Raw genomic sequence first — 23,381 nt, forward strand, 5'->3', positions numbered from 1 at the left:
GAATAAGATGATAACTAATTAAACGATAATAAGAAATAACTAATTAAAAATAACAAATTTTGTTATTTTTCTTTAATTAAATTAATATTTCAATAAAGTAATAATTTTTATCACAAATGTTGCCACTGGGATTAAATAGCTTATTCCATGTTATTTTAATAAGTCTCCTGTTGAATTATTCACATTACTATAACAGCCCAGATATTTAGTCCTTATGCTGTCAAAAATTATTTACCAAAAAGCTTGATTCCAATGTAATCATTTACAATAATTAAAGACAAAAGAGGGCCATTATTGCGGCAGATTTATTTATATTCATAATTATTCATGTTTGTCATGTAAAAAACTGATGTAATGGCTGTAATGTGGCCAGTATATCTACCAAGGATTACGTACTGATTAGTATGCGCTTGATTTAATATTTTTCAATGACTGTGTGAGTGTATACAGAATATGTGCATGGATACATATACGTGTGCAATAGGTCTGCATGTATATGATATGCCAGGGGTCTGCGTATATCATCGTGTGTGTGTGTGTGTGTGTGTGTGTGTGTGTGTGTGTGTGTGTGTGTGTGTGTGTGTGTGTGTGTGTGTGTGTGTGTGTGTGTGTGTGTGTCTTTTCTCTGACACAGAGCAGACACACACAGTTTCCCTGTAGAAGCATCTCCATGGTGTCCACTCACTCAGTATCTCTGGGTTTTTGCTGGCAGAGGAGCTCAACACTCCTTCATAGACAGACAACAGGCTGATGCTTAATCCGTTTCATCAATGTGTATGGTCATATTTGCTCCGGTAAGACCTCTATTTCTCTAAAGCCTTCAAGTATTGGTTCATTTTAAAGCATTAGGAATTGTATTTTAACAAGACGCACTGGCACAATTATACCACTTATCTCAAACGTCACTTACTATAGCTAACTTAGCTAAAAAAATATATATAGTTTGTTTTATGAATTCTTAAAGTATTACCAGAATAGAAATATATTATGACAAAAAAATTGGTCAGTATGTAATTGGGTTTGCTCATAATTTGACAATAGCAAGGAAAAGTGTATAATAAAAGTTCTGATAGTATTTTGTGCAGTTTCTAATGGTTGCTTTCTTAAAATAGTCTTTAAAGCATGCAAATACGTCTATCCAAAATCAGGTTTAATCATTAGCAGGTCTTTGGGGTCACAGCATCGGTTCCCTGTTTGTAGTCCCTCTTGCTTGAATAATTAATCTGCTCTTGTTGAAATGTGCAAAAGATCGATGCCATCCAGCTCTTTGACAGACTTTACAATGATAAATTTGTGATACGATAAATGCAGCACAATTGCATATTTGTATTTGCACATACTGTTTATGCATATATATGTGCGTGTGCGTGTGTGTGTGTGTGTGTGTGTGTGTGTGTGTGTGTGTGTGTGTGTGTGTGTGTGTGTGTGTGTGTGTGTGTGTGTGATTGTGTGTGTGTGATTGTCTGAATGTGCTGCAACCCCCGGGTAATCTTTGCATAATTCACTGGGTCTCATCTGAGACTCATCAAAGAAGGTACCTTTTTTTCTTCTTTGCTTCATCTGTTCTGTGTATGCATGTTCTAAAGATATTACTGTATTTTATATGGGATGTCTGTATGTGTGATACTTTTTAAATATTCACACAGTTTTTGGTTGCCTTAAGCCACTTAAGTATGGAGAAATAAATAACATAATACATTAAAAAAAACCTCCATTCTCTTTCTCTTACTGTGCCTCTGTCTTCTGTTGACACACACAGGCCCAAACACTCAAGCATTCCAGACTCTATTTAATTTTTATATACACAGTAAAGGCATTAATTCTTAATTGAAAGGAGCCGCATCCTTTCATCTGCTGTAGTATCGGAAACAGAAAGAGAGAGGAAGGGATTGGGGGAAAGAGAGAATAGCAGGAGACTTGGATATATTCTATCTAACACCTGTGTCCACAGAAAATAAAGCCCTTTCACTTAAACTAGTAAGCCTCCAACCATTTCATTCATAAAGCCAAACACAATACAAAACCTGTGAAAAATATTCAAATTGTGTCAGACAAATGTGTTAGTGCCTGGCATCCAGGTCTACAGCAACTGCAGGGGTTAGTGCACTTAAAAAGCATCAGTGTCTAATTTTGCACGATTAATTGTGCAGCAGTTGGATGAGAGGTCATTTAAATTGACCTTAAATCAGAAAACTGGAGGATGATTAAAACAGAATGTTTTAATGTTCTCTGAGGTTAATTTGTCTCGACTTAGTCTGATGAAGTAAAGCTTCTATACAGATGGGGAGATCAAGAGAGCTGATCTTTGTCCCCTCCACATACTGGCTAATACTGTTTCATCAGGGCACTTCATTAATATTTAGCTTTTCCCCCCCCACAGCTTTGTGCTGTTTTAGCATTTGCAACATGTGGGGGATACTCTGGCCAGATAATGGTTAAAGTGGAATGTTTAAACAAAATCCAAAACAACATCAGCATCAGTTTCAACTACCCATTCAGGTAAGTGTTCTTAATTGTCCAATATAAGTATTAAAATGTATGTTACACTTTAATTATGTATTATCAGTTGTATTAAAAAGATTTAATTTGATATCTCGATTGGTTTGAATAATTTGGTTTTATTAAAGGTATAGGTAATTTATTTTAAATAGCCTACTTTTTGTTGTAGGCTACTGTGTGGCAAACAGGACGAGGTCGAGGGCTGTGGGAGGATGGCGCCGGTGCCGTGATTAATGATGAGCAACACCTGCGAGACGCACCGGTCTCGCTCCATCCTCCCACGGCCCTCGACCTCGTCCTGCTCGCCACATAGGCTACTGGTTCAAACTTTATTCACATCCTGGTAGCAATCAACAATAGAAATAGTCTAAATATAAAAACATTTACATACCTTAAGTCTCAGGACCAAAACTGTTTGTCCAATCATCACACGTCATCTGCGCATTCCATTAGGCAATGCAGAGTTGTAGACAGACAATAGCCACGTTTCCATTACAGATTTGCGCAAAACTTTTGCGAAGTTTTCTAAATGTCGATAAAAAAAAACTATTGCGAAATGACGGCGTTTCCATTATCCGATGGTATGTGACTAAAATGTAATTTCTTTCCTCTCGCGATTAGTCATTCCAAAAAATGGTTTTACATGCATCCCAGCCACCGGACCGCACTATCCGTTATTTTTAATTGAAGGAGATGTAGGCGTGTTATCCAAGCATTAATGTCAAGGAAAGCTCTTATCCATGGGAGCGGCACATGTGAGGTGTTTCTGGGTGTTTCTCCCTCATGCTTCAAGGTCTTGAAAAATTGTGGCATTTCTTTGCTATTTAGAATCCAGTATATTCCTATAATTGTTTTTGTCTTTTATGTCTTGTCTTCTGTTCAAACATACCGCGCCATCTATGTCAGGTGACCTGTAAATGCGCAAAAAGCATTTTCCATTGCAGTTTTGCAAAATATTCCCTTTTCGAAAAGCCTAAAAAACCACCTTGTGCGAGCGTTAAAGGAGCATTGCGGAAGTTCTGAAATTTCTAACCGTTACTGACACCAGTGGCCCTTAGAGAAACTGCAGCCAGTCTCATGCTCGTTCTCGGTTCGCACGCTCGTTGGCGGCACTAGATAAGGCTCTTTTCTTTTTTTTTTCTTACGAGGAGTTTCCACGGGTCTCTGGATTGTGCTGGAGGCTGGTCGCTTCTTTCCATCCACAGAGTCCATTTGAAACTGCTAGCGATTGCCGCTGCCGTACGGATGTAAGCCGAAGTAGACGAGAACGCGCATGGCTTCAGATTTTGTGAATTTTCGCGGCAATTCGGACCCAACTCCTCCACACACAATTGACCTATGGCTAAGCCACGCCCCCTCCACTCACTCGGACAAACATATTCGGTGTCAGGCGCTATGGCAGCTGTCACATTAGGAGACATTTCAAAGGAGGCAATTGATGATTTTTGGAGACAGAAAGATTATATAGATATATATTTTGGTAGAATGTTGTCTAACATATTGTGCTTTAATATGTAATTAATGGTTCATGATAAAATCAAATACAGGTCTAAGTTGCATACGTTTCCAGGACAAGCCTTTTTACCATCTTTACCAAGCGTACCTCTCCGTTAGTTTGGTGCTACAGTATTTACATGAATCATTCACAACAAGATTTATCCAATTTATCCATGTTTAGTTGGTGTTGTGGTCTACCGCATAACTTAATCCAGACACTTATCTCGGTTGAGATGTGGCTTGGGAAAGGGTAAAAAATATACATCCGGCGTCGCCCAGCCTCTTGGGATACCTAGTGTCGGAGTTGGATCGTTTGACCATTTTAAACTTAAAATGACAAGAAAAAACAAATGAAAACTGACGAACTGCAATGCATTTCAATGGACGAGGAAGCAGAGAATGTCCAAGTGTATGGGTAAGCTATGCGCACTGTGATTGGCTCATCGCGTTTGGGGGCGTGGCTTAGCCATAGGTCAATTGAGCCTACAGGCTGATAGAGGCAACCGTGGTGGACAGTCAAGGTGTCATTCTTTCTATTACAATATGGTTGGCTCATAAATGTACAAATGAAAACTCATTTAAAAAGAAAAAGATTTTTTAAAGTAAAAACCTACACATAGCCCCTTTAAAACATTTTTGCGATATATAGGAGTTTATATATAGGAGGTGTGGCTTTGTAGACGCTCTCAAGGGTGGGTGGGATCTCATGCTTTCAAAGCTAGCTTGCTATTGCTAGCCCTTCCGAAATTGCCTACCCCTACCATTAAGTCAAAGATATCATTACTAAATTATCAGACAAATTCAACCTACATTACACAATTGAAGTATGCACTGAATGATTTCTTTCTTACAATAGTTTTATAAACACAAAAAAAATACTCGTAGGGAAGACCGGGGAAGTAACACTTTTTGTTCGAGCATTCAATAACTACTACAAATAAAACTCACTTGGACGTGTACTACACAATCACAGATTATGCGAGTTAATGTCAAATACCAAGAGTTCTGTTGTCAAAACCTACCCCACTACTGGGATTTTGAATTCATATACAGTATGTGACCCTGGATCACAAAACCAGTCATAAGTCGCACGGGTATATTTGTGGGAATAGCCAACAATACATGGTATGGGTCAAAATTATAAATTTTTCTTTTATGCCAAAAATCTTTAGGATATTAAGTTAAGGTCATGTTCCATGAAGATATTTTGTAAATTTCCTACCATAAATGTATAAAACATTTAGTTTTGTGAGTGAATGCAGCACAATCGTGAACATAAATGGACAACTTTAAAGGTGATTTTCTCAATGTTTCGATTTTTTGCACCCTCAGATTCCAGATTTTCAAATAGTTGTATCTCGGCCAAATATTGTCCTATCCTAACCCATACATCAATAGAAAGTTTATTTATTCAGATTTCATGTGATGTATAAATCTCAATTTAAAAAAATGACCCATATGACTGGTTTTGTCATACAGGGTCACATATGACCAGCCAAATGCTATTCGCTTTATCTCAGTAACCCTTAGTATTTGGCCACTTTCGCTTGATGAGTAAATCAGTAATTGAAATTGCCTTGGCGTGATTTTGCATCCACACCAGTTGGTGTCAGTTTAAGCGTAAGGTCATATTGACAACAGAGAATTACTGAGTGCATCTGTAAGGTAGACAGGTAGAATTAGGTCCTTACACTATCCACTATAAAATCTAAAGTAAACTATTGTGAGTGACTATTTTTAGAAGATATTTGACACATTAGTGGCACCCCATTGTCACAGTCTTGACTTATGAATTATACAAAAAAAGCTATCAATTATTTGTGCTTGAAACTTGTGAAAGCAGTGAATTACTATGTTTTCTCTTCCCAGACTTCAACAGGCACACTTCAGTGCTCCTCTGTGTGAAGGAACCAGGAAAGAGATTCTCTTTCTCGAAGGGGATTATGCTTCATCTGTACAGTTCTTCGTCACTGTGTCAGTCCTGGCTTTCCTCTATTCCCTTTTGGCCACAATTGTTTATTTCTTCTACCAGAACAAATACAGAGAGAAGAACAGAGGTCCAGTAGTTGTGAGTGCATTTAAAAATTTCTGTAAGAAAAAGACTGAGTGCACACTGTGCTGAAAAACTAAATATAACTTAAAGGAATAGTTCAATAGTTCCATCATTAAAGTAATCCATAAGACTCCAGTGGATTAATAAATGCCTTCTGAAGCAAAGCGATGGGTTTTTGTTAGAATAATATCTATATTCAAAACTTTATCAACTATAATCACTGGTTTCCGGTAATGGCTGTACACGCGTTCACGAGAGAGTTGAGTTCCGGCGGTAGGGTGACCCTTCCGCTGGAACTTGACTCTCTCGTGAACGCACGTACGTGGTCAAAAGCCAGTGATTATTATTTATCAACTTTTAAATATGGATATTATGCTTACAAACACCCATTCCTTCATTTCAAAAGGCACTTATAGTATTAACCCACTGGAGTTGTATGGATTACTTTTATGATGGTGGATGCGCTTTTTGGAATTTCAAAACTTAAAAAAAAAACATTTAATTACAAAGCTGGGAAGAGCCCGGATATTTTTTAATATTACACCGATTATTTTTGAATGTTTTCATTTTTGGGTGTGTTACTCCTTTAACTGAATCACCAAGACCTCGTTCGGTTTTCTCTTCTTATTTTTTTATCGTCATAGGACTTCTTGGTGACTCTAGTGTTCTCTAGCCTGTGGCTGGTAAGCTCGATTGCCTGGGCTAAAACTCTGTCTGGGGTGAAGACAGCCACTGATGTGCATCAAATCCTGTTGTTAATGTCTGCATGCAGAGCCCAGGAGAACGTATGTGAGGTCTTGCAGGAGCCCATCTGGACAAATCTCAACATGTCTGTGGTGAGTAGATTTCTTATTTAGTATCAATATTGGAAAGAGAAAATAAAAGATCTTCTTTAGCAATTGATATACACTACAATTCTAAAGTTTGGAGTCAGTAAGAAATTAAAATATTTATTCAGCAAAAATGCATTAAATTGATCGAAAGTGACAGTCAAGATATTTATGATGTTACAAAAGATAACTATTTCAAATAAATGCTGTTGTTTTGAACTTTCAGTTAATTAAATTATCCAGGTTTCCATAAAAAAAATATTAAGCAACACCAGCGTTTTCAACATTGATAATAGTAGGAAATGTTTCTTGAACTGCTTAAAACATTTAAAAACCTTACCGACCCCAAAATTTTGAACGGTAGTGTACATTTTTACTTTATACCCTTTACATCTGATGTAAAAATGTACCTATATTAAAAGGTGCATTGTTGACATGCATTTATAACTATTGAGGCTTCACAACATTTGGCACAGTCCTTCATCCTGTTGAATGCCTTAGTAACCAACTAGAACACCATAACCGCCTAACAACCAGCCTAGAAACCACCCAAAGTTCCTTAGCAATCACACAACACCCTAGCAACAACCAAGCAACTGCTAGTGTCTGTCAAGCCTATATAGCTCTCAGACTTTTTTAAGTTTTTAAAAACGTTTTAAACCTTCAGGTCTTAAAGGACTTAAGAAAACTTTCGTTTCCTATAAAAATGAGCAATTTACAAGTAGAGAATGTTAAATTCCATTTATCTAATTCACCCTTGTCTGCTTCCAGGCCTTTGGTTTTTTGAACTTCTTCCTTTGGGCTGGTAATATTTGGTTTGCCTACAAAGAGACAGGTTTGCATAAGTCCACCCAGCGCCATCCCTCCAGAACTCCCTCTGAGAAACGTGGCAGCTTCAGGCAGTACAGTCAAACCAGTTTTGATCAATCTGAAGCTGGTTTTGGCCAGAGGCTCTACAACCAGGCGAGTTTTGACTTATCAAGCGGAGGCTTCAGTCTACCCCAAACTAATCTAGGACTGCCGATGCTGTACGGACAGCTGGGTAGTCCCACATCCAGAGGCCCTCTCATATTTGTCAATGAGATGTGAGAGAGACTGTGACTGTGGTGAAGAGAAAGAAATAACTGCCAACTCTGATGTTTTCTCAGTGATAACACAGATTATTTGTCATTGTGAATTTGATATTTCTATCATGAGACGTAGAAATTGTGATATTTTTGTAGAGATCAGTCCGCATACTGTTATTTATTCGTTTAGTGTATAATTAAGTCTTGATTCTAACTTGTACCTGCCCTAATGAAAATCTACCATAGTTTTTGTAATTGTTTAACTGTAGCATTTGGTACAATAAGGCTATAATTATAGGTAGACCATTGATGACTCCTCATAAGGCCAGTGTTGACTTGTTTCTCTTTTTATTGATCTATAACATTTGTTATAAAAAAAATAGCACCTACACATTTGGAAACTATAGCTACAACATTTGGAATCATTTGAAACCAGTTGGAATCTATTGTGAAATGTATAAAAGTCACAATGAACTTAAAGTTCTACCTTGATATATATATATATATATATATACATATAACCTATTTTACATTTGACTTTACCGTGTCATATATGGCTGTTGATAAATTGTGTTAATTCTACAGTATTTGAATGGCTTTTAGCATAGTATGCCTACATTCTAACATTCTATTTTTGGCGTTTACTTTTCGACTTCTCCAAGGTCCTTTAAAGAATAACATTACTATCATGATAGTTTCATGGTGTTATCACAGTAACATGTCCAAAATACCATGCTACTTTGTATATGTGGGGTTTTTCAATGTTCTGCTATGAATAATGATTAATTACCAATGGACGCCTGGAAAAAGCAAATGGTTTGAGTCAGAGAATTGCATGGAACCCTGAAGGTCCAGTCAGAGATCTTTTTTTTAATGAATCATTTTGTTTAACCTCACACAGTGTTCAGTGAAATGCATGCTAAAGAGTCTGATAAAATCCAATGCAGTGAAGTCACTCTGTTGTTCCAGTTTATTATAGGATTTAAAACTGTACAAATGTTATATGGAAACTGATTGCGTCTTAAAATTAAGTAATAAAATTATACTAATCCCTCTAAATGGCTGTTTTATGTATTTCACCATAATGAATGCTATCATTACCATTTCAGTTTGTTCCTGGAAAAACAATGAATCTGAAATTAGCAATCTTGGTCGAAATGACAAAAAGGAACATTCAAACAGAAACAATCCCATTTGGAGACTCAAAAGTGAATTATCTTATTCTATCAGTGCTTCTCTTGTGATTCTTCTTTGTTTGCAGCGTCTTTTACAAAAGAGACAACATCCACATCTGAAGCTACTGTGTTTTCCCCATTAAGCCTTTTAATGAAGGGGTGTAAGGGAGCAATTAGGATCTTTTGGCCTGTCAGAGCCCTATCAGAGCCATGTGGTTAACATCTCTATATCTGCAGAGTATATCCAGCACTGCAGAGAAGCTAACTGCTTGCAGCTGCCTAGGATCCAAATTGCAGCTTTTAGGTGATCATGAGATTTTAGCCACTGGCATGTTGCTTGTGCCAAATTAAAGGTTACCACTGAGAAACACTACAGCTGTTCAATTACAGGCCTTGGACTAAAAGAGTGCAGTGAGCGGGATTTAAAGAGCCTGATAGAAAACAGAGAGATATGATTATGCAAGGCAGTAATGCACATATAATTTTGATTAACAAGTGTCAAACAAGCTCTAAATATATATTCCAGTATTTTTACAACATTTAACAGTAAATTAATACTGTACTAAATTATAGCGTAAATTCACACTAACATTACACTGTAAGGCGAGTTAAGAAGTGTTAAAATGGCCCTAAGAGAGCTTACACAGTTAATTACATAATGGCTTAATCATCTTACATGGTGACACATGATGTCGCAGTGGCGCTTATGTTTTACTCTAGGGGACAGGATCTCAGATAATCATAGACTCAGCTGAGCAAATGAAAATACGTCATGGTGTTCAATATTGAGGTATGTGAAGAGGAGGCTGGACTGACCCTCACTGTTCCTATACTGCAGTCCAATCTTTGTCATTCTAGTCACCCATCTGTCACTTCTGGCTCTTAGACAGGGTCATGGTCATAGGCTTAATGATAAAGCATGAAGTTACAGCTACACACAATACATGCATTTGATTGCAGCCACCACAACCTACTAACTAAAACCACAAATAAATGCTTGTCCTACTTGGGAATTTATAGAAATAAGTATTCCAGTAACTACCATAGTTATAGAATTCACAGACTAAAGAAATGTATGCATTAAACTTTAAAGCAACATCTAAGCATTACAGAATTCTACTTTAAAATATTTTTTAAAAATCTGTAATGCACATTTTCAACAAAGTACAATTGTTGTGAGGGTTAGTATACATATTAAGAGGCCAGATTATGATTAAGAGGCCAGGCTTTTTACAGCTCCAAACACAGGTCAATATTTACTCATCTATATTTGATTTTATATTTATCATTCATATTCAATTATTACATTTTCTCTTAGCAGCCAAATCGAATTTAAATATCCACTTTTTATGACCCATGTATAAAACAAGAAACTATCAAAAACATGCACACATAATAATCAAAACAATAGGGCAAATGCTGAGGGCCACAGTGCATAGCAGGATGTTGGCATAAATGGGCATCTTTCACAGAAGGGGATGAAAAATGACAAAAGCTTTTTTCCCTTTCCAATTCCTGCTGCTCTGCTGTGACCATGTTTCTTGTCCTTCACCCAAATCCTCTTACATGCTTTTTGGTGCATTTTCATATGCATCCAATACCTTTTCCATCCTTGTATTTTACTGTGCTGTTAAATTAAAGCTTGCTGCTTAAATCTATGGCAAATAGACACATTTTTAATGTTAGTTTAAACTGTTTATATGAGAAAGAGTCTTTATGTCTGAAAGTTATTATCTTAAAATGAAAATTCTGTCATTATATATAGCCTAAAACTCACCTCCATGCCATTCCAAACATGATTTTTTTTTCCTGTGTGAAAACAAAAAAACCCTCTTCTTTAAGTCAATGAATGTGTCTGTCATTCAGTTTAGATAGATCTAGATAGGCTTTAATGTTTACTGAAATTACACTGGGCTGCAGACAACAGGTTATCAAAGGTCACATTAAGTTCTAATTAACACGTCTAAAACCGTTCCCAATGGATTAGGCAAGCGGATATTGAAAGGTTGACTGCATAGCCTTAATAAGATAGAGGTTGGAACGGAATGGCAAAGAAGTCAGTATTCGACATGATCAATTATACGCTGTATAATAATCTTTGTGTTCAATACAATATCGTTGGGATGACTTTTGATTTTTTTTCTGATGATGAGAGATTAAAACACCCAATCAGACTATACAGCAACTCGAGCATTTAAAGCAGCAGGCAATAACTGCAGCTCATGCTTATAATAAACAGAACGTAGGCCTATATATTAATCATAGCATTATCGTGCGTTGTTGTGGACGCTAATATAGCCTAGTTTGTTAAAATTATTTTAAAGTGATCGTTTTTTGTGTGAACGGATCTTAAGCATCTGTCTCATTGTATGGTGATTTTAGGTAAGTAGATATTATTATTATTATTATTATTATTATTATTATTATTATTTTTTTTTTTTTTTTTTTTTTTTTTTTTATTATTATTATAATATTATTTTTATTATTATTAGAAATTAAGAAATGCAAACATTCCGGTCAGACATACTGCAAAATTTCAACATTACATGTTCATTGCATGTCATTTCCACCTGCCACCTAGAGGTGTCGCCAAAGGAATGTTGGTAGCCTATGTTAGACACCACACTATAGTTTGATAGAGTAGCGTAGCTAAAACAGGTTTTGTCCGAAACAGAGGACAGCTGATTCAGTCAGTCAAGAGGTTAAAAACAACAACAACTAAAATAAATAAATAATCGTACCTGTGTCCCTGTGGAAAAACTCGTCTCACATGTAGAATGTGAGACGGGAGTAAGTTTACTAATAACAATGGTGGATAAAAATCGGGTGCCTGGTAGAAAACATCTAGATCATGTCTCAAGCATTTAACTTTAGTGTAGCTTTTGTGGAATCATTTTGGTCCTTCATTGGAATCCTATTACACCTTTTATATTGCAGTTACAGGTAAGCTGTGAGTCAAAGTCAATTTTGTGAATGCTAAATCTGCCACACTGTTTTGGGCCCATTTAGACATAATTTTAGAAGTGCAGCTGAGCTACAGTATGATGATTGGGAATCGGTTATTATATGTAGACTCTCATCCCTGGCAATTTAAGTTTGATGCGTCATGGGACACATGCATACAAAAATGTTGCTTTGGTGTGTTAGGATTAAGTGTAATCAAGTGGAATTAGATACATTATAAATGTCATTTAATACAAGCAAATTGTGCAAGCATCTTTTCATGTAATTGTTTGTTTGTCTAGCATATTTTATTATGTACAAAATATATACAGAAAATAGCTTGAACAGGACTACATGTAAATGGACTGCATGCTTCTCACCATGAGGGAGAAACCAATTAGTTTAAAACCATAATTCCTTTAGCCAGAGCTGGCAGGTTAGTGTTCAGTATCGCAGTTAAGTGAGCACCTTGCAAATTGGCTTAAGCAGATCTTTGTCTTATCTTTATCTTGTTGAGTTGTGCCCACTTCCTACTACCAGAGCCTGATCTCGTAATCCTGTTAGACTTAGTTGTGTCAGGTCTGGGTGATTGAACTGGCTGGACACTTACACGACATGACTGCAGGGAGAAATGAGGACAAGTTCTGAAGAGACAGAAACAGTGAATAGAAAAAAGTGCATAATCAACAAAACTCAATTCAAAAACTATAATACATGTAAATAAACAAGTGAAAAATTTGGACATGTCTTGTTAAAGTGAGACGAGGTATTGGAGAGTATGTGTGTAGACAAATTCCTGTTTTTTCCCCCCCTTTTGACAAAGTTAAGGATTTATTATCACCAGAAGGATTTTTGCTGCGGAAAAGATCATCATTCGGTCTGATAAACTGGGTTAGAATGCTACAATAAAGCAGAGAGTTTTAAGAAATAAAAAACTTACAAATACAAATTACACTTAGTGATTTGAGGTTGAATGTTAGCAGTACATGATTTTGAAGCATTTCATCCAGTGTTTGTTGATTAGCAGTTATAGAGTGTAATAGGTAGCAATGGCCATTAACTGCTTTGAAATGTGCTTGTAAATATGGCAAACTAACTAAACATGATGTACTGTGAAAGAGAATTGCTTTTTGAGACCAATACTTGTCATTTTAAAGAAGACAACAGTTAACTGATAGATATTGGAATTATTTGTTCAGTGCTGAACAAAGAATGCTCCAACTGTAAATGGAACCTGACTGGCTTAATTGCCACCCCATTAAGCTATTTAAAACTACATGTGCTGTTATTAATGCTACATGTATAACATTTAAACGTGTTGTTTAAATGTTAAAGCCATCCTTGTCTCAGATTCATACTGATGACTTACTGTAGCGATTACTGATGTCATTTTTTGGTTAAGGATCTGAAAATGTATGAAGATTATTTAAAATTTCCTAAGAAGACCAGCAAGAAAAATGAAATTGAATCCACAGTATGCCCATTAAAGGAACTTTAGGCTTGTTAAATTAAAGGTAGGGTAAGATAATTTTTTAATAAAAACTTTTTGTTATACTGGTTGAAATTCTGTTCACATCATAATGAATCAGTAATAAATAATCAATGATAAAAGTAGTCTATTAAAACGTCCTGGTTGCATATGCAACCCACCGTTCCCTGAAGGAGGGAACGGAGGACGTAGTCTTACGTCGACTGAATGGGGGATCGCGTTAGGGAGCCAATGTTCTTCGAGTACTATTGAATGAGCCAATGGAATTGGCGTGCGTGATTCGCATCACACACTCCGCTCCACACGGCGCGGGTACAAATACGGAAGTGGATGCACGCACTAGTTGCTTTTTCGCTAAGGAGCCGAGCGTAACCCAGAGTCAGCGGTGGTCCAGCATGAGTGGCAAGGGGACTACGTCCTCCATTCCCTCCTTCAGGGAACGGTGGGTTGCATACGCAACCAGGACGTTCCCTTTCAGTCGATAACGTCAGACGTAGTCTAACGTCGACTGAATGGGGACCAACCATTGAAAGCGCCACACATTTAAAGCTGCCACCTTCCAGTGCCTAGACAAAAGCCTCCTGATGACCCCGCACTTAAGGCGGGGAAAGACAAGGCTTAGGCCGGAGAAGTCACTGCTGTTCCCACAGGACCACTGGGAAAGCGTTCCCTGTACATGGAAGGAAGGGACGCTGTGGAAGCCAAACCTACCCGAAGGGGGAAGTGGAGAATACACATATGAACTGGGCGAAAACCGGGCAGTACAACATATGGAAGTCATAGGGGTGGCTCCAGCCTAAGAAGGGGGGAGACTCAGCCGACAGTGACAGCAGAGCATACTCCGCCGAGGGAAGACACGGGCTCGGCGTAGGGAGCCGTAACTTGGAAGAATACACATATGGGATCACCATAGGGATTGCAATATATAGTATGGACCCAGCCTAAAACAGGTTCCACACTGCTTACAAGTGGTAGGCCTAACAAAATGTTCCGCCACGTCCGACGTCGGAGGGGTGCGGAGGAACTCAACAGGGTTCGGTTAAGGGGAACTCAACTGGAGTAGAAATGGCGCACATATACAGTCCATAGGAGGGGAATGGCGCATCAAGCCAAGCCGACACTTTGAACCGGGCTCACGGTGAAACTGGCTTCATGAGAAGGGAGCCCACGGGAAGCAGCGGTTCAAGAATAAGTGTCGCTCAGCCCCCAACTCTAGAATATCTGTCAGCGAAGCACTTTGTCAATGCCTAGGCGGGAGCACACTTTTTACTCATTTAGAGGAGCTCACCACCTAAGTGGACATGTGTATCTCTGAATCTTCACCAAGATGCTGGCAGCCACCATTCAGTTGCTCAACCTCGCTCGGAAACAGCCTTCCCTCTCTGCTGATTTCCTAACAGATAAGAGCTGGACTGAGGTTCTAAGGCTTGCGTTCTGTAACGTATAGATGCAATGAAGCGGACGGACAGAGAAAGCCAGGGCTGGGTCTGCCTCCTCCGGGGCAGCGCTTGCAGGCTCACCACCTGGTTCCTTTACGGGAGAGGTAGGAACCTTGGGCACAATCCAGGCCGGGGTCTCTGCTTGTGAGAGTTAGCCGGCCCGAATTCAAGGCACAACTTGTTGACCGAAGCGAGCAAGGCCCTACCCTCTAGTAGAGACCATGTGAGCAGGAGAACTGTTTCAAACTGAATTTTTAACTCACTGCCTGCAGTGGCTCAGGGGTGGTCTCTGCAGTACAGTTTCACCAGAGATAAGGCCCAAGAGGATAAAGAGAGGCAGAAGGATTTTACCTTGCTCCCTCAGGAACCTAACGATCAGGGCATGCTTCCCATGCTTCTGCATCGTGATGTGCGTTAAGAAAAAGAGGCAACATCATTTTGAGGGTGGAGGAAAACAGCCTACCCCAACCCATCTTGCAGGAAAGAGAGCACTGAAATGACCGAACGCTCTCAGGATCTCCTCACGGAGAGAAGACTCACCAACGAGTAGGTTCTACTTCTATTAAGCATAAACACACTACCTCTTTTCAGGGGGTGCTCACAGAAGTGATGGTAACTACAACATTTCTTGCGATAGTCACCTGAACCTCTATAGCGTCCAGTGTAGGACCGGCCCGGAATCTGCAGGGGTCAGAATGCGAGTGCCATCGTGCCCCGTCCCTGAAAATGTGTTCAGGGGAAGTCAGGAAGGCTGTCGAAGGAAGCTAGGTCTGGTTGGGCCAATAAGGGGCAACTATCAAGACCTGCTCCACTCCTGACCTGTGCAAGCGACAGGCGCCCCAAAGACAGGAGCACTGCTCAACACAACATGTGAAGACCACTGAGCTTCAGGAGCATTTCGCTCAACACTTCAGTGTGGTGAAATTCACTGAGCTTCAGGAGCATTTCTGCTCAACACCTGAGTGCGATGAACATCACTGAGCTACAGGAGCATTTCTGTTCAACACCTGAGTGCGATGAACTTCACTGAGCTTCAGGAGGCCCAGGCCCTTTGTACCTGGCTCCTCAGTTGGTGAGGGTTTGGCAGCAGGCTGGGGTGAACTGTTGTCACACAGGTTGTGCTGCTCTGCCACGGTCACCTCGGGACACACCTCTCCACCAAAAATTACACATGGCACAATACAGTCAGGCAAGTACCGTTCCCCTGCAACCACCAAACATAGATTCGTCCGTCGGATTGCCAGACAGAGAAGCTTGATTCTTCACTCCCGAGAACACGTCTCCACTGCTCTATAGTCCAGTGGCGGCGTACTTTAAACCACTGCATCCGACGCTTTGCATTGCACTTGGTGGTGTAAGGCTTGGATTCAGCTGTTCGGCCATGGAAACCCATTCCATGAAGCTCTCTACGCACTGTCCTTGAGCTAATATGAAAGCCACACAAAGTTTGGAGGTCTGTAGCTATTAACTCTGTAGAAAGTCGGCGACTTCTGCGCACTGTGAGCCTCAGAATGCGCTGACCCCGCTCTATGATTTTACGTGTCTTACCACTTCATGGCTGGGTTGCTGTTGTTCCCAGTTGCTTCCACTTTGTTATAATACCACTAACAGTTGACTGTGGAATATTTAGTTGTGAGGAAATTTCATGAATGGACTGATTGCACAGTTGGCAACCCATCATACCATGCTTGAATTCACTGAGCTCCTGAGAGCGACCCATTCATTCACAAATGTTTATAGAAGCAGGTGCCTAGGTACTTGATTTTATACAACTGTGGCCATGGAAGTGATTGGAACACCTGAATTCAATGATTTGGAGGGGTTTCCCAATACTTTTGGCAATATAGCGTATCTTCTGTGAATGTGTGATTCTGTCTGAATGCAATGATACGATGTCCTACCTGCCTGTCTACATGTATGTCCATACCTAGGGGCGGCAGTGGCTCAGTGGTTCATGTAGGTTGTCTACAAACCGAAAGGTTGTTGGTTCGATCCCCGGTTCCACCTGACCAAGTGTCGAGGTGTCCATGAGCAAGACACCTAACCCCGGCTGCTCCCGACGAGCTGGATGGCGCCTTGCATGGCTGACACCGCCGTCGGTGTATGAATGAGTGAGTGAATGGGTGAATGTGAGGCAAATATGTAAAGCGCTTTGGTGGCCATTGGGTCTGTGAAAGCGCTATATAAATGCAGTCCATTTACCATTTTACCTCCGCGCACCTGCTCACACAGACATCACACATTATCAGCGCGTTCTATGAGGCAATGCAAAGTTGTAGACAGACAGCCACTGAGCGGTGCAAACAAACAGCAGCCAACTTTTACAGTTCCTCCTGAACCAAAACAATGAGCTTATGCTGCGTTCACACCATGTCGTAACTGTACTTACGAGATGACAACCGTGACGTTTTACTGGAGCTGTTCACATTTTCAGTTTCTATGTTAACACTATCAACTCTAAAATAAACTGCAGCAGTCAGGTGGTATAAGTCAGAGCTCTTTAAGTTGTTTACGTTCATTATTATTGTAATGTTATGTGCTTTGAGACATGAGGGAATTTAATGCCGTCTCGTGTGACGCTTTGCAGCTGTGTGCGCTCATGTGTTTTGGAGGAGGTGTGCCTTTGACACTCTGAAGGTACGGTGGGATCTCATGCTTTCAAAGCTTGCTTGCTATTGCTAGCCTTTCTGAATTGACCTACCCTAACTTTAATATTATAAATTCTTATGGCTTGATTTACCCTCTTGAAAGTTTACTATATATTTTTCCCCTAGTGTGAATGCTTAGGTTGGAACATCAAATTGTGCAATCATGTTTAAAACTTTTAAACTGCCTTATTATGATAATTTATTTTCCAATAATTCATGTGTAGTACCAAAATTATACCCTATATGACAACATTCTAATGAGTACACTAAACTGAAAAAATAATCTACTCTCTTTTATTTATATGGACTGTTGTATAGTTTTCAAAAATATAGTTTTCATATACTACTTTCTGTGGATTCCAAAAAGGTATTTTTTTTACTATTTCTTTAATGGACCTCTTGCCAAGCTGACCTTGTTTATCTTTGAGAAAACACATTCCTGGAATTGTAGGCGTTAATGTCTGTGCCTGGCCAATAGCATTGTGTGTTCAGTGTTAGCACCATGGAGCCACATAAGGACATTTTGGCAGGATCAGAATGGTTCAAGAAATTGGTCATCCTGCTGATCTCTCATAAAAATAGATCACCCTGCTTCAATCCACAATCTACAACAATTCTAACTATAAAATAGCTGAATTACCATATTTACTAATGTTTTCTAATTTTTCCATACTGGGTCTGCCATACAAAACACAATATGATTTATGGAATGTATACATTATCTGTGTATTCTATATTTTTGTGTCCATTTGTAAACTTTATATTAAAGATTGAACATCATTCTAGTACTAAATGTATAGTCTATCTCTCGATTTAAAAATATCATGTGTATGTTGGAGCAAACATAATATTCATTAAATCCATTACAAATGGAAACTGAAACAGTATTTAATGCCAGTATTTATTTCTATTTATTTCTTTTTCATTATTTACAAAATGTATGTACATTTTAGGCAGAAGATATAAATGCTAGCCTCCCGGCACATAAAAATAAAACCACAATGTTCACTGATCACCCAATAAACCCTGAGCTCTAAATTCAGTTAATGTGATTGTGAACGCAACCAGAAACTAATTCTTTTTTTCCCCTTCTTTTTTTCAGATGCCCAAATTGGTCATTGACTAAAAGAACAAAAGTCTATGCTGGAGATACAGAGGACACCTCCGTCTTGCTGGTGGACACAGTTGAGGACTCGTCGTCGCCAAGAGGATTCTTTCCACAGAAAATAGTGGTCAGCATGCAGTTCCTGAACTGTAAAAGACAGTGTTTCATTTAGTACTTTTGGGGGGGTTACATAGCTTTTTATTGGTAGACAATAGAGAGAGGAGAGGGAGAAGAGCGGGAATGGGATGTCTGGGATATATAGGAGAAGTCTGATATATGATTTACCTGTTTGTTTAGAAGGACATAGATGACAGGGTTATATATGGATGAGCTCTTTGAGAAAAAGGCAGGAACAGCCATGAACTGGGCACTGAAAGCAGCTCCCTTATTAAAGAAGATCCAAGCAGCAACAGTGGCATAAGGGGTCCAAGCCAACAAGAAACCAAAAACCATTAGGATCACCATTTTTGTCACTTCCCTCTCAGCCTTCTGGGTGGATGCGGAGTCCTGCTGTTGAGCTGCAGCCTAAGAGAGCAAAGCAGCCAATTTTTAACATAGTATTCCAATAGTTGAGAATTTGCAGGAATGTTTAAAGTGACATTTCATACCGCCTTGACGGTGCAAACAAGCCGCCCATAGGTGAAGAAGATTACGGTGACCGGAAGTATAAAATGGCAGGTGAACATGTAGATAACATATGATTCATTGTTATATTCAGGATTCAGGGTGTAGTAGTCTGGTCCACATGAACACTGCATTCCCTCAGGAATATATCTGTTAAAGAAAAGCACTTGATATTAGAAAACTTAAGTTAGAGTAGTCTGTTGTACTTAGGGATTTGAAAACAACTACATAGTACAAACTATGCAGTTAAAAATTAGCATCAAAATTCATAGTGAGCATTACACTGACAAGCCTTGTTTACTGCTGTACCTTGAAAGTAAGACATTCCTGTGTATTGATAAACAAATTGTGTTTAAAAAAATGAAAATGCCTCATGTTCAAATCTGTAGTTATAATCACTGCACTGGAGAGCAAATTAATTGCATAATGTCTAATTAGACCAACCTGGACCAGCCAACCAGTGGGGGAGCCGCACATGCCATGGCCATTATCCATGTAAATGCGATTCCTGATATAGCGTGGCTGGTTGAGAATTTGAAACTACCCATTGGCTTGCAAACCACAATGTATCTCTCAATGGCCAGCACCACAAGTGACCACAGGGCAACTTCACCTGTGTGGCAAGTAAATTATACAATTAATTTACACCCTACATTTACTGACAAACATACTCTACTTTTAACATTCACCTAAGTAATTCTTTAGAGCATTCAAAGTAAAAAAAACATAAAAACTTCTCTCACCTCCAAGTGTGGCCATGAAGCCCTCAATCGCACAGCCAGTTGGACCCAGAGCAAAGTAGCCGTTAATTGCTGTGTAGAAAGTGACCGTGAATCCAAAACAAACCATGATGGTACCAGCTACAGCCAGGTTGACCAAAATGAAGTTAAGAGGTTGCCTCAGCTTTTTGTGTTGAGCTGTAACCACCAAGGTAAGGACATTGATGGGAAAACCCAAGCAGATGAGGATGAACACGTAAACGGCAAGCGCTTTAAACTTCCATGGCTCAGCAAGATAATACTGCGGATAGTCATAAGGACTCCTCACTAGCCCTGTCCTGTTGGACATGGGGATGTAGAAGTTGTTTCCCTCAGTACCGTTCATTTTTGCCTACTAGTGATCCAAACCTGGAAGAGGATGCGATCTGCTGTATTGGACCTGCTCTTTATTTGCAAAGGTGAATCAGGTGTGTTTATATATCCCTCTGTGGTTCCTTATAAGGGATAAATCCAGGAGCGTACGATAGGGAGGGTGTTACAATGTGGGATTTGAATGATAAGAGCAGACATAATCACTTTTGGGCTAATCAACCGGTGAAGCTTTAAATCTTAAGGTTTTGTCCACCTTTTTAGGACCTTAAATTAGGGCTTGATGTTGACAGTACAAAGTGAGTAAAACAAAGCTTTATTTATTTTAAGGATAAAATGTAAATCAAATGTGATAATTCTGATGTAGTTCAGTAGTGATTATAACACAATAACATATTAAAATAACAAGATGTCACCTCTGATGTGCGTTTTATTTCAATATAACAATTTTCACCTGTCACAGCTGTGGCCAGTGGTGGTGCTAAGATGGGGCTTGGTTTGGGTGGTCTACGTGCATGTGTACCCCCGACACCAAACCCCCATCCCGACAATGTTTAACAAGTTCACTCTCGTTATCATTTGCAATATTATAGCATATATGTTTATATTATTTAAATGTGTTTAAAAAGCATGCTGCGATCGTTTTTTTTTTTTTTTTTACATCTATTCTGTTGGGTTTTGTCTTGATAGAAAGTACAGTGGAGAATTGACAGTGAGCGAGAGAGGTATAGAGGACATAAAGAGAAAGTAGACCGCGAGGCTTTGAACTCGGATTACACGAAACAATTGCACAGCGTGCCGGAGCAATGACCGTGAGGCCGTCGGGTCAGACACCCGTTATTAGCCTACACTAATACAACTATCGTTTATGGAAATGAGCAACGTGAATATTTTGTGTATTTTGTAGAGGAAAATTATAGCGTTTTGAACTACATAAGGGTGAGTAAAATAATGACATTTGAGTGCAGTCTATTTATTTAAAAAGAAAAGAATTATTAAGAGTATTTATAAAAACCCTTATAAAGTAAACGTAAAGGGCTGGAAATTGCATGGAAATTGTTGACATTATATGCCAAATGTGGTGAAAGAAAATATTGTTTAGATAATAGCCTAAACTTGGAGAGTTGTAAGATGGAATAGCCATGCTAGTTTCTTAAGATAAAGAAAAAAGTCTGTTAGCACACATGTGTGAAAAATTATATTCCAGCAGTTAATGGTTTAACACTTTGTAAGCTAAACAATGGAATAGGCTATGCAATACTCTTTTGATGCTATGTCGTATAACGCATTGATCATTCCTTATTCTGAATATTTTCCATCATTTTAGAATATCAAAGCTATGAAATAACACAACTGGTGGTATGATAATTATGTAGCCTATTAAACAAAAATATTAAACAAATCAAAATACTAGCTACTTGAGCTTCTTTGTCAGCTATGCACACTGAACATTCTCTCTCAACCAACTCCATGTACATCCTTTGAATGATTTTTATGATCAAGGTATTTTTCTTTAATTGTAGCCTATTTATTTGTGAGACTGAGATATCAGATGCCAGTAGCCTACGTGTATGGTCTGAGTTAGGTTAGGAAGAAAAATCATAAAATGAGTGTGTAGGCTACATCAAGTCTTTTAGGAGCTATTTGGCTGTAGCATAAGTTAATATTCAGAGTATGTGCATTACTTGCTTGGATGTCTAGCAAGTTGTTGTTTTGTGAACCGGACCAACGGAGGCATTTAAATGATCTTAAATGCCAATGCAAAATATCTACAAGAATAGCAAAACTTAATTTTATATTTATTGAGGCCTATTTATTTTGATTTTGGGGTGAAATAGAAACTGCACAAATAGGTAGCCTATGTAGGCTACGCTATAGAGCGTTCTCCACAGCTCAACGCGTTTTACAAGCAACAGTAATCAGATCAAAACAATAAACATCAAACACCTCACAATTTTCCGAGAAGTCAAAGTCGAAAGTCAAATCGCATTCGGAGTGAGAATATGGAGCAGCATGTGTCCGACCCAAAAGTCCAAAACGAATACAGTAAAGATGGCATAAACGTTGAAAAGTGGAGGCATTCTCGTCGACCCGCATTTCCCATACAACCGCCGAACCAACTCCAGGACCCCAAACGCGAACACACGACTACCACCACCACCACACCGGCAAAGATGCAACCGCTTCGTCCGCAGCAACCGCGCAGCAAACACCGGCAGGCAGGCAGGCTGGTGTCAGGTGGGCAGATGAAACAAAACAGCAGGCATGGAACGAATCAGACCGCGAACAGAAATTAAAGTCCGTCGAAATCTAAACATGTCAGTTTTATGAGTAGCCTATGAAATAAAGAAAAACATTTAAAACAGCAAATTGACTAAATCAATCACAGCTTCAAGTGGTAGCCAATGTGCGCAGCACCGGATGTTGTCGTCATGCAGTTGAGCTGAAGAATTTTTCACCCCAACTAACTGGAAACGGTAATAAGCCATATATATAATTCAAACAGCAAATTGTCCAAAATTAAATTGCCCTGTGAATAAAAGATCATGACCATGGATTTCCCAATTCCATTCTTTTGGATTTGCTGCATAACTGATTCACAAATTGACCTTCTGCAGAGCAATGCGATGGATAAACTAAACTGAACAAACAAATTATTATAGGGACTATTAATAAATAATAATAAACGTTTTACTACCCTTCTTGGATTCCACAAAGTAATTTGATTGACAATAACATTAGACCATTTGTTGCCAAGATGCATGCTGTTGACCTGTTTGCTCTACTTTGAGGTAACATTCTTGGAGTTGTATTTGTTCATGCCTGCTCTTGTACCTGGCCAATAGTTCTTTGTCTGAGCATCATGCAGGTCACATTAAGACATTTAGGCAGAGACTGGAGTCAGAATTGTTAGATAATTGCTG

At 39.0% G+C, this 23,381-nt stretch overlaps 2 protein-coding genes across 2 annotated transcripts; one reads left to right on the forward strand and one right to left on the reverse strand.

Annotated features, from left to right (window-relative positions):
- Positions 1-567: 567 nt before the first annotated feature.
- Positions 568-8,356, forward strand: synprb (synaptoporin b). The gene is made up of 5 exons (XM_077199942.1): positions 568-794; positions 2,381-2,499; positions 5,866-6,064; positions 6,694-6,885; positions 7,651-8,356. The coding sequence occupies exons 1-5, from the start codon at positions 771-773 to the stop codon at positions 7,966-7,968; spliced, it is 852 nt and encodes a 283-aa protein (XP_077056057.1). The 5' UTR covers positions 568-770; the 3' UTR covers positions 7,969-8,356.
- A 10,171-nt stretch (positions 8,357-18,527) lies between these two features.
- On the reverse strand, positions 18,528-20,547 carry LOC143706360 (green-sensitive opsin-4-like). Its single transcript, XM_077198195.1, has 5 exons — positions 20,113-20,547; positions 19,814-19,982; positions 19,354-19,519; positions 19,031-19,270; positions 18,528-18,892 (listed from the first exon to the last, which is right to left on the reverse strand). The coding sequence occupies exons 1-5, from the start codon at positions 20,471-20,473 to the stop codon at positions 18,779-18,781; spliced, it is 1,050 nt and encodes a 349-aa protein (XP_077054310.1). The 5' UTR covers positions 20,474-20,547; the 3' UTR covers positions 18,528-18,778.
- Between the last annotated feature and the right edge of the window lie 2,834 nt (positions 20,548-23,381).

This window comes from Siphateles boraxobius, unplaced genomic scaffold (genome assembly GCF_051911475.1).
Source record: "Siphateles boraxobius isolate OS27281-9 unplaced genomic scaffold, OSU_SipBor_1 41, whole genome shotgun sequence".
NCBI lineage: Eukaryota > Metazoa > Chordata > Actinopteri > Cypriniformes > Leuciscidae > Siphateles > Siphateles boraxobius.

Coding starts and splice junctions, on each gene's coding strand:
- synprb (XM_077199942.1), top strand. CDS start 771: ATGTGTATGGTCATATTTGCTCCG. Junction 2,500..5,865: donor AGTTTCAACTACCCATTCAG/GTAAGTGTTCTT, acceptor TTCTCTTCCCAG/ACTTCAACAGGCACACTTCA. Junction 6,065..6,693: donor AGAACAGAGGTCCAGTAGTT/GTGAGTGCATTT, acceptor TTATCGTCATAG/GACTTCTTGGTGACTCTAGT.
- LOC143706360 (XM_077198195.1), bottom strand. CDS start 20,473: ATGAACGGTACTGAGGGAAACAACTTCTACATCCCCATGTCCAACAGG. Junction 19,983..20,112: donor CTTCATGGCCACACTTGGAG/GTGAGAGAAGTT, acceptor CTTGCCACACAG/GTGAAGTTGCCCTGTGGTCA. Junction 19,520..19,813: donor CCACTGGTTGGCTGGTCCAG/GTTGGTCTAATT, acceptor TTTCTTTAACAG/ATATATTCCTGAGGGAATGC.